We start from the raw sequence: 12,292 nt of genomic DNA, 5'->3' as shown, positions 1-12,292 counted from the left end.
TTTGGGTTTTTGGCACCGTGCGTCTTGAACCCAGTGCTGCAGGATTGATAAACGGAAGGAAATGTTTAAAGCTGTATCAGCTGGGAACATTTTCAACGGCTGGATGGTATTTGTAAATGGAGTCGGCTCCTGGGACTCACCCCTGGGAATATGCTGTGTGTGTTCTTTCAGCTACGGGTTCGCCTCAGGTGTGTGTCAAAAAGGGATCTGCGTGGTGGAATGTGTAAAATGCCGCTCCAGCATGCGTGACACACTAAAATGTAAAAAAAAACAAATAAAATAAATTTTAATCTCTTTGGACGCTGGTTAGATCGGTTGTGTTAGTCATTCAGTGAGCTCACCGTTAAAGGATATATGTATTTGAAGTAGGTGATGACTTTAAGATAAATTACTGCTCTCTTGACTTTGCCAGGAATCCTATGTGTGGAAAATGTACCAGGAGCGTTGCTGGGAATTCTTTCCTGTGGGAGACTGTTTCCGTAAGCAATATGAAGATCAACTGGGATGAAAGGAAATCTGAGCGTCTAAAACCTCAATAGATGGCGTCATTAAACAGAAGCTGCCTTGATTGATGTTCAATTTCAATTCATTCAATTTGTGTGTTTCCATATATTTATTTTAGGTTTGAGTGTGTTTTCTCTCAAGTATCCCAAATTATATATACATATATATATATATATATATATATATATATATATATAAAATTTATATATATAAAATTTATATCGATTCAATTACAAAAGAATGAGGACCACCAGTTTGTGTTTCGCTCCAGAATGAATGTTTGTTTTGGGTGTCGTGTGGGTAGGAAGTTACTCATTTCAGTTGTTTGTTGAGTCTATTTCTGAACTAGCTGGAGTAGTGTGACAGTTTACACATCATTATCTCCCACAGTTAAAGCTAGAAATTCAAAAATTGAGTCCCACAACGTTTTGCCGGCTTGATGTGTCTCATGTATTCTGAATAAACTGATTTGTCTGTCTAATCACAGCCTCCCATCCATTTCCCCTGTGTGACATCCAGATAAATACTCAACAATCTTCTGGGGTTTGCGCTTTTTTTTACCCTCTTCTGTTTCTTGAGACTCTCTGTAGTGTTCATCTGTTCACCCCCCCCTTCTCCTCCTCCTCCTGTCATTACTTTCTAATTCTTTTTTTTTTTTTTCCTCTGCTCCTCTCTCATCCCTCATATTCAGCTCTTTCCCCTCCTCATTATCAGCTGTAGCGTAGCATGCCAGCAGATCTCCCAGTGCGCGGGTCAGACTGTTGCTCTGGAAATGGATCGACAAGCTTAACGTCTTGATTGACAGCTGGATTCTCGGGTGCGACTCGCGGACCAAAAAGGAGCAATTTCTGGTTTTCCTAAACCGCTAAAAGGCTGACTTTAACGGCGGGATGACGGGCGTGGGAGGGCCACCGACTGATACTGTCCTCATTATGCAAAGGTCACACTTCGAGCTGAGCCAATTCCACCACTAATATCAATTCATGTTGCTTTTGATATTTGACCTGTAGGCATTTGCAGTTGTAACTCATTGAAGGGCCAGAAAAAAGAACTCTTCCCTTTCCCTGCATACACAAAAATGTAATTAAGCAATTTGTTAAGTGGCTTAAAACTACAAAATAAATAAGCAAAATCATTACTGGCCTTTCCCCATTTAACGATGATGTATTAATTATCACATTTGGGCTGAGTAATCTTTTGATTAAATGATTAATCTTTAATGCTTGACGGATGATTTAAATGTTCTCTAAATTACCTATCATCATCTTCTCATCTCATGACCAATGAGGCTGCTCTAAACTCAACGTTTTCTAGCAGTTATTTCATGTTCACCGTGCAACACTGGTAGTAACTGATGAAATTTAAGTGGTTGACCTATAGAAAATGTACCAACCTCTACAGTTTTCACGCGTATGTAAAATTTAAAGTTTTTAGGGATTTTTTTTTTTGCACCAGGCTGGGTTATTAAAACTGGAACATTTTTTAAAAAAAAATTTATTATTATTTGGTAATTTGACTCGCTTTTGGAGCCTTTAGTGGCCATTTGAGGAACTGCAGTTATTAACACTTGGCTTCATTTTTTCAGCTCCTGAGGTTGTCTCTTGAGATTTCGACCTTATTTTTTTTTTGGCAGAGCTCATTCTATTTTTTTCTTTCTTTCTTTTCTTTCTTTTTTTTAAAAAAAAAAACGTTATTGATTTAAAATTGTCTTGGCTAAATTAGAAAAAGTTTATATTGGATTTCAGCTCAACAGTTGGATGTAGCCTATTGGAGCTGCTATACTGTACTTGCTTTTATCTGAGCTTTGGATTTACTTTATTTTTTTTTTAAATGTTTTGCTTGACTCTTGAAAACGGAGAGTAAAAAAGGCGACGTTATTAAAAATATGATATTTGTGTTTAAATAAGATCACATTTAACCCGATGCCACTTTTGAAGATTCATAAGGATGATAGGTGCCAGCTCCTGAGCTACAGCCGAACATATTTGATCAGCTGCCAGCCTTAGACCAGAGGTTAGGGAATAGGAGAAACCTCTCATCAAAAGCCTATTTCATTTGGAATTTTATCCCCTTCTCGTGAGTATGAAAAAAATCAATCATACTGTCATAACATCAAACCCACAGACATCCAACTCCTGTTTGCCGTTCTCTCACACCACACGTCTAAGGCAGACTCGGTAGCGTTTCGAAAGTAACCTTCCAACAGCTGATTTAGTGGAACACCATGTATTTTAAACAGGGGACTTTACTCCTCCAAATCAGCCCAAATTAAATACACTGACTGTACAGTGGATAACTGCCACTTCTGCTGGGTCAAAAGATATTATGGATAAGATGGATGTTCGTTCGTAGCGGCCAAACTTCCCCCTCTAGTCTTCATGATATTTCCATCCTGTGGTTGAGTTATCCCAAGGCCATTAGTTCTGGATGCAGTTTAGGTTGTGGAGTACAACTCGCTGAAGGAATTTGCTCACAGTATGAAGTGGGGCGTAACAGTACACCAGCACTACGTGACACAACTCAGGTCCCTGATGTCTATAGACGAAATGAATGCGCATTCACGCTCTAGTATAGGTAAACCTCATCTGTCACGTCTGCTGATATGTTAGCAGGATGATTCAGCCACCTCGATATAGCAGCTATTCATTAGGCTAACTGATGCCTCTCTCTTTTCTGTCACAACTTTCCAACACACATTCCAGTGCTTATATTAAACACGTACTTCATGGATTTATTTCACAAGCACAAGTGTGACTTCAAAGTGGTAATGGTTACTAAAACATTCATAGAGCTGAACATGGACTTAAAGCAGACTTAAATAGCAGGAAACTTTAAACTTTGTTATGTTTTAAGGGATTAGACAAATTAATGATCATAAATGAATTTATTTGAAGGTCATTCATTGTCCAGAATCCTTTGTAGGCAATGAACCCGTGGACAACATCAAAGACTGGGTTTCCTCCTATGTGATGCTTCACCAGGTCTTTGCTCTAGCCTTGTTTCTTCTGTTTGCTCTCAGGGCTTTCTGCCTTTAGTTTTACCCTTTCACTTGGCCTGGTCACTGCAAAATATTTAACACCTTTACTTTCAGAAAGTCCTGGCTTCTGATTTTATGCCAATTCTTCTGGCTTCAGCAGCATCATCAATAAACTGTCATGACCCACTGAGACTGGGAACCAAGTTTTACGTGATGTTGACTTTGCTAATCGTATGTCTACCTCCAGGATGGCGTTCTTCTCTTGGCTAGATGTTGTGGAGGGTTAACAACAAAACCCCCTGACTTCTGTTGGCGTCCAGGCCAACCGGTGCGTTCTTTTTTTCTCCGAATGATTTGACCAATCCCATTAGTCCTGAGATGTTTCTTAAGGATTTGATTGTGTTTTTTCTATCCTGGTTCATTTAACATTGAGCCACTTTGGCTCTTTCAGCGCTTTTTGGTTTCTGAATGTAGACACCAAACATTTTGTTTCCTTTATTGATGAAGTAATAAGTATCCCACACCAGCTTCGGAGTCTGATTTCCCACTTTTGAGTCCCAGAAAATGAATTAAAGCTCAGAGTGTGCAGTTTAAGCCCATATTGATTAAAGAACTGTAACTACAATATAAACCTAACTATATGTTGTTGCCCAAGTTCAGCCTTTGTGGTTTTTATCAATAGTTAGCACTGGAGCTTATAACCTGTTGGCTAAATCCTTTGTCCATTTTACAGATGCAGATGTCGGCATATTTATGCTTTTCTGCAGTGTAGAATACAATAGGCAGCTGCAGTGAAGGGTATTTTACTTGCATTCACACAGCCACGCGTAACCAGGGTCTCTATGAGAAGTAATGTAAATGAGTCTGAACATATGACACATTAGCTAAATGTATGCAGTGATTAATGGACCCCGGCGTTTTTCGTAGCCTTCATTGGGAAATCAATGGTATGGATCCGTCATACACAGCCTTCAGGTTGGTCTTACTCGGAGGCACTGTTGTGATGTACGGTACATGTAACCAACAATGAGAAATGCAGGAATTATGCGTGGCCAGCTGGCTGTAGGTTGGCTAATGCATAGAGGGCACTTAAAGTGCTTTTGGATATGAGGGCATGCGGTAGCGGGATGCACTGATGCCTCTATGCCCAGATATATCATAGAGATATAATCTGAGTTATAAATCAATAAAAGATGACAAAAAGAAGGAGAGAGAGGGAGAGAAGAATGTGGTGGAGAGAGCGTCTCGCACTTTCTTTTTGCCGCGCTTCTTAAATTAAATATAAGCCGTGACTCCTTCTTTGTTAAAGCATCTGATTTCAGTTTGGGAGCTGGCGTCCGCCTCACATTGTGTCTCTTTTGCACGGTTGGACCCTGACTTGCAACGGTTGCGTTCATTTAATTTCCTTTCTGTGTTCGCTTGTGTTTTTACAGTCTTTTAATTTTGTTGATTTAGACCTCTTGGGGCAAAATTTGCGTTTCATTACAAAATAAGATGTCTGGTTGTATGAACCCGTGATCAGTTTCCATCTGTCCGGTATGGAGTATGCTTTTGTGTAGTTGGCTTTTTGAGGTTAAGCTTTACCAACGGTTTATTTTTCATTTCCACCGCCATTCCCTGACACTCTTTCCAAAGTGACTTTCTTTGCCTAGTCCCTTTTCACTGACCTGTCAGGAAATCACCTGATGCTTTGCTGCTGCTGCTGCTACTGTGTTGTATATGAGAGCTTCTCAGGGAGAGAAATGGCTTTGAATCTTAGCGTTGCCAATAAGGCACGCTCTTCAGCTTTTTTTAGGGCTATGAATTACAATTACCAGATATTACCAGTATCTGCAATAAACATCTTGACTACACACGTCCTCTTGAGTTCAGATGTTTACAGCTATTTGGAATCATCAAAGCGCCCGATAAATTGAAAGCACTGCACCGAAGTGCATCGCATGTTGATCCACTGTGGATCAACGTGGATTCATTGATTTAATTGCCAGACTCCTGAACCATAGCCAAGCAAACTTTTCTGCAAACCAGTGGATGTTTGTCTTAATATGCGCCACTTATCATAAGAAGAAAAAAAAAGTAAACATTTGAATGGTTATTTGAAGTGGATTATTATGGGGATTGCACGTTTCATCTTTTTTTTTTATAAAAAAAGCAGCATTCAACCCCACTAATCCCTTAAATAACACTGAATAAAAGCAACTCCAACAGTCTCTTTACAAGAGTCGTTGCCATGTAATCCTGTTTTGGCTGTGGCCGATTAAGTACCTGCAACAACATCTTGCTGCAGGTACTTAAGTGATGGAAAATTGCTTCTCCCTTGTGCTTACGCTCAACTACATTAATCCCTTTTATATGCTTTGGAGCATTATTAAACTGTCATTTACTTACAGAAACGGCTTTGACCAGAAAACCACCGCAGCGTAGATGAAAGATGCGGCAAAAATAGATGCCGCCGTCCCGTTGCTCCCCTTGTGCAGTTTCTCCCCATCCTGGATTTCCATCCCGTTCTGTCATGCTGTCCGAGAGGGGAGATTAAAAAATGGTGAGAGATGCTCAGACCTTGCCGGGTCAGAAAACAAGAAATAATAAAGCAGAGGGCATGACAGAAGATTATTTTCCCAGATGGCCGTGCCTCAGACTTCTGTACCTAAATGTCAAAAATGACAAATGAAATTTCAAACTGCTCTTTGTTTACTCAGGTCCTCTGACGTACTTCGGTGTGTGTTCAGCCTGGACTAATTGGCAGCGTATTCAAATTACTGTTATGTCTGCATTAAAGCTACACGAGGAAGGTATTTGGACAAAGCGCGCGGCGACCCAAAATCTGAAAGGAAATCTTGTTGTTTGTGCGCGCTCGTTTCCTCTCCAACATATTGATTTATCGCCCTTTTTCACCCCATTAGTTCTATTTAAGTTAAAGGTGGACTTGGTCTTATCCCAGCATCTATTAGGTTGGAGCCGGGGAAGCGCCTTGGACAGGTCGCATCCATCAGAGCTAATTCAGAGGGAATGAAAACGTGCACCTGTGGACTCTCCAGAGATGAAAATACACTTGCCTCGCATGTATTTTAAGCGTGAAACCAAGCTGGAGCACCTGGGGAAGAAACGCGCGGTAAACAAAGAAGAGAGATGCCGAGCTCACGCTCCGCACGGTCGGAGCGTCATTGACAAACTACACGCAGCCTACTGGAATAACAAGTAGATATTTTAATTGAGACTTTTTTTTTTTCTTGGGATCACAACTGCAGCGCCTCGGGCGACGTGTAGTTCATCGCGTGGAAGTGCTCCGGACCAGATTCCCAGCTCTGACATGTATCGTCGCGTGACAGTCACACAGGCCCCTGCCTTCTCATTACAACTCTAATTTTTGTATTGAGTAACTGTCTTTCAGTAAACAAGCGTCGCCATCAGCGAGGAGATGCAGGCCTCCCAAATTACCATTTAGATTGGACAACTCCAGGCCAAGAGAAAGCCAATTACTCAATGACGTTTCAGTGAGGGAAAAGGAACCGAGGAGGGCTGGAGATGAGTGTATATCCCAACAGATGAGGTCTGTTTGCATCACTCCTCTTTGAATGTGGTATCGCACCGAGGTCTCCTTTCATTTCGCCGGCTTCGCTTTAAAATCCACAGATTTTTGTCTCTGCAGGGCTGTTCGTGCACTGATCTGAGCCACTGAAAATTTGAAAGGAGACAGGTGCTGCCTTTAATAATTGAAAATGGCAAATTGGCTCACTCAAAGGTAAGCTCGAGCGGTTGGGGAAATGACCCATTTTCCAGCCAAGTGGAATTATGTGCATTTCAATAGCTCAAGTTTGAGGAGCACTTATTTATTGGCAGGAATTACTTGGAATTTTTTGCGTCAATTTTGGTTTTTTATTGCCGCACATAAGTAGGAAGACGAACCTGAGCCAAGAAAGATGAATGTCAATATTATTCTTAATTATCATTATGTTTAATTTCTGAAGACTTCCATCCAGAGACGGCAGCCTGGCTTGGTTTGAAAGAAGGAGTCGTTGAAACTGTTTTTGTAATCACAGCTGTCTGGACATCTGCCTGCTCAGCTGTTATCCTTAGATTATACGTGTGTGTTCCCCGATGAAAGAATACAGACGCACGAGAAACTTCACGTTTTAATCTGCAACGCTGTCATTGTTGGTTTTACAGCATTTTATGTACAGTGCAGTGCTAATATACACTGATCAGGCATTACATTATGACCACCCTCCTAATATCGTGTAGGTGTCACTTGTTCCTCCATACATCCAAAGTTCAACTCCAAATCAGTGAATGGACATGGGTCCTCTGATGGTTTATCCTGTGGTTTCTGAAAAACAGAACGTTGTCATTGGGGGTCTTTGGGTCCTGTGGGTTAAGGGGAGGGGCCACGTTATACATCATGTTCCAAGTTGTCGTGCAGCTTCACTCATTAGAAAAGAAAACATGACATCCAGCGTTTTGTCGCGCTGTGTGTCAGTGCATATTCTCTCTGTCTGTTTTTCTCTTGGATCAGCTGTTATTTATTTTCCCCATAATGTCCATTTGTTCATCTTCACTGGTTTTAATTTCCTTCTGAGCACAGACTCATCCCCTGCTTTCTTTCTTTCCACAGCTCATCTCATAGTCCCGGCTTTCTTTTTTCAAACTATTACACTTATATTATGTTTTGGATTCTGGTCATTTCTCTTTATGAGTTAACTTAAGTATTTTCTCAATTAATGTTGTAAAAGAAACTTTCAAATATCAGTCAAGATTTTCCTCAGGTCCCATCAAGTATCTTGTTCTATTCAGGTAAAAATCCATCAATAAATACATTTAGTAATTATTCATTGTTATAATAATAATAATTGAATCATTTTCTGTCTCTCAGTTTATTTATTAGTTAATTGTTTCATCTCTATACACAACACATATGTTTAAAGCACAGATGAAAACATATCCCTACTGCCCAGATTCCCAGCATCGCCTCCTGGTTCATATTCCGATACCATATAAAGTAATAACCTGACCAATGTAGTGAGACTTTGAAACAGAAAACCAATAGCAAGATGACAGAGATAAAATATCGAGATCTAATCTATCGCGCTTAATAGCAGGACATGATTTGATTTGGACGGTCTGAGATCATCGATGTCTTTTCAAGTGGAATAACAGAAATGAGAAGGGGGCAGGAACATCGAGACGCTGCCGCGCTGCTGTATTTCGTTGCCAGGTTCATCTTGGGAGAGGGGCTCCTGCCCGAAAACACACACATACAGCCTGAAGAGAGCTTGATAAATTTGTCCTTGGGTTCAGTTCAACATAGAAATGTGACTACTCGCATGCAACCCAAGCCTTTTTGCTGCTTATTCACCAAACATCTTCCTTTATGCCAGACGGTAATTGAAAATAAAAACAATATATCTGACACAAAACGGGCTGCAGTTGCAGTCTGAGAATAAATGATAACCCTGAACCGTTTCTGCGACTACCTGGCCAGAGCAGAGTGCAGGGAGGCAGATGGCTTTGACTGGCTTTGTTGATGACACAGTTGGAAGAGGGCAAACGTTTCTGAGTGTGAATGGGCTGACTGCTGACCAATTGGCTTCTTTCTTGTCTCCTGAAATGACCCATATATTGCCAAGGAGTGTCCACATGTGCACACTGTAAGAATTAAGCATATAACCCTAAAATAAACCACACACACTTTTTTTTCATTTTTTTTTTTTTCTGTCAAGTGCTCTGCTGGAAACATGTAATTTAGCATCTAATAAGTAAAAAGTACAAACTGCTCTTTAGCGTGAATTTCAATTAAATATGACTCATGGCAATGATTTTGCAAAAGCCAGCGTCATTTATAATAAATGCTCAAAATTCAGCCAGGAAAGTAAAAAAAGCAGCCCTGCCTTATACGACATAGTTTCTGAGTTTAGGTGGCTTTGGATACCTGCCACGGTTGATTGCTGTAAATCAGAAAGACAACAATCTCGTAGTCCCTTGTGTGCAGTCGCAGAGAGAGGTATGCCTGCTGCTCCGTCAAGGTCAGGGAGGAATGTTTCGCTTGCTGGTAGAAGTGCTTGGCTGGAGGATATCGTGGGGATATTACTGCTCATCACGGACTGACCTGACTTGGCCACTGATGCTAATCTCCAACAATTTCCTCAGACTTCAAGTCAGAATTCAAACTTGTTTCCTTGAGTTGTTGCCACCTAGGGGTTCTGTGGAGGTACTGCAGGGTGAGGGGGGGTCGCAAAATCTTTGATTGATCGGACATTTTTCATATATATTAAAAATTCTTTAATTGCACATTTACATGAATCGAACATATTTTAATAACGGGATAAGGGGCAGCTTAATATTGAATGCAAAATGATAATACTAATGTATATTTATAAATTGGCTGTTTAATATAGAACACATGTAGTAGGTAGGGGGGTCCCTACTCAATCTCTCCATCACTTCGGGGTCCTCGGTCTGAAACATGTTGAAGACACCTGCTCTACATGGCTTTTGTGAACACCACTGTGAGATTGACCACGGGACTAAAAGAGACAAACGCTTCACGCAGCATTTGTTGCTCACATGTGTAACTACAGAACAAAAGTCTCATCACATTGGTGCAAAACACTGAGCAAGAGTCCTCGTCACGGTCGATGTCGACCTGGCATATTAGCCCCCCTCTCGCTCTCTCGATTGTCCTGCAATCAAATCTGCCTCTTGATTAAACCGTGTCTGTGCGCGTGCGTGCCTGTCTGCGTGCATGCTTGCCTTGTATAGGATTCTGTCTCGCCTTGTGAATTGGACGGATGCCGTCTGTCCCTCTTGTTTATCTTGGTCGTTCCAATCATTAAGCTAGCTTTTCCTTCCTTAGCATTTTATCAGGTGGGCAGTCCTTCTCAATGTTATGTTAATTTATTTCCTTTTAGGTGTCTACGGTGTCTGTGTTTAGGTCTGTCTACTCACTCACTCACTGGATGATGCACGGCTCCATGTGAGGATGTGCCAGTCAGACTAATGCCAGATTTCTATCAGTGTGCCCATGCTATGTCCAAGTGATAATCTGGGATTTGTCAGAGTTATCAAGCATTTGTAAAAGTCCTTAGAAGACTAATGCTGAACATACAGCCATTGCAGGACAAAAATCAAGCTTTTTTTTTTTATATTGTTTGTTTTGGATCTAAACTCCAAGATTCCTGACTGCGTTTTGGACGTCACTATGCAGCCACGTTGAAATGATCTGCCCACAGACAATTATATAATATGATAATGTATTTCTAGAGTGCATCTACACCCAGATCGAGCTGAACGAGGTGCTATACAAAATGGAAACACCCAAATCACAGCTGGTAATTATCAGCATCAGGCAGATGGTAAGGGAGTGATTAAAGTCAATAAAATCCATGTTAAATCAATGGTGACACTCAGCGAGGGATATGCAGGAGCCTCGTGTTAAACGGCTGTCAAAATGAATGCCATGAATAAGTGACTGAAATATTTGTTTTCCCATTGATAGTTGTTCAGCGATACATAATGTGACGTGTCTCTGGCAGGCAACAGACTGGCTGCATATTTCGTGGGCTTGTTGTAAATTATATCAGTCTGGCATTCGTGGGGATGTTACTTAGACATGTACCACCCACCTAGACCAGACCAGACACCCTTTCGGCAATGAAACTCCTTGATGGCAGCAGACATCCCCAGCAGGATGCAGCCTGACACAGACACACGAACAAAATCGTTTTAGGATTAACACAGAAAACATGAAAAACAGCACAAGGTGTTGACCTGACCTTCAAATTCACTGGACCCCAAACTGATCGAGTATCTGAGGGATGCACTGGAACAAGCCTGATCCACAGAGGGCCCCTCAACCCATAGGACCCCCCTCTAACAACATCCTGTTGCCAGACACCACAGGACACCCTTGTCCCTCTCAGCTGTTTTGGGGAGAGAGACCTATACAGTATTAGGAAGGTGTTCATAATCTTATGCCTGACCGGTAATAAATTAATCGCTTTAAAAGAATGAACCGATATCAGAAAATTCAAAACGAATAATTAAATCTAATAATGGTGAAAAAAAATAGATATTTAAAACTATAATTCAATTAAAACACATACTAAGCCAATTCCTAAAAACATAAATAAATGAACAAATGATGTAGAGAAGGTGAGACAGACGTAAGGAAATTAAAAGAAAATAATGCTCAGTTTTAAGCTGTAATATCTTGAGTCTCGCCCTGCTCCCTGCTCAGTAGCAGAGGTTTCTGCAGAACACTCAAATTGAATTGTCTCGCTTCCTCATTACAGCCTCCTATTAGCGTACAGTATGTGCACAAATCAGCAGCTGCTTTGAAGGCAGGTCATTACCCATACGAAATTGACCCTTGCAAATTACATGACCCTTAATAAATCCAGAAGAACGTGCCAATGGCCACACTTTCAGCTCGCCCCTTTCTTCTTCCTAAATGCTTATGCATTAAGGAGCACTTCAGCGGCCGCGTGCAAAACGCGACTCGGAGTGACTGTTTGATGAATAACAACGACAAAGCATGTCTAAGCACGGAACGAACGCGACACAAGATGCAAAAAGGGTCCATCGAATTAACTTGAATGAATATGAATTGAGCGTTTGAGATATTTAATCTTCAAAACCTGAGGTGTTCTAACATTTACTTGTGCTATTGTGCGCCGGATTGTACGGGCAGTCGTGCGATATTGTGACAGAAGCTGGGTTTCTGTGCTTCAAACCAAGCAGCCACTCAGACATTTCAGTGTGTAACCCAATTGCCCAAAGCTGCTCCTTTTTCAATATTTGTACTTCTGGAGGGAT

General features: G+C 41.1%; 1 protein-coding gene across 2 annotated transcripts in view; it reads left to right on the top strand.

The window, feature by feature from the left end:
• ryr2b (ryanodine receptor 2b (cardiac)) overlaps positions 1–985 on the top strand; it is a 71,072-nt gene extending 70,087 nt beyond the window's left edge. For both annotated transcript variants that reach the window (XM_047603233.1, XM_047603232.1), the window contains exon 104: positions 413–985. In XM_047603233.1, coding sequence (XP_047459189.1) covers positions 413–508 — 96 coding nt within the window. In that variant the 3' untranslated portion in view covers positions 509–985. The remainder of the gene's footprint in view (positions 1–412) is intronic.
• Positions 986–12,292: the final 11,307 nt, after the last annotated feature.

Source organism: Mugil cephalus, chromosome 13, assembly GCF_022458985.1.
Source record: "Mugil cephalus isolate CIBA_MC_2020 chromosome 13, CIBA_Mcephalus_1.1, whole genome shotgun sequence".
NCBI lineage: Eukaryota > Metazoa > Chordata > Actinopteri > Mugiliformes > Mugilidae > Mugil > Mugil cephalus.
The sequence above is the reverse complement of the archived record's forward strand: the minus strand, read 5'-3'. Positions and strand labels throughout refer to the sequence as shown.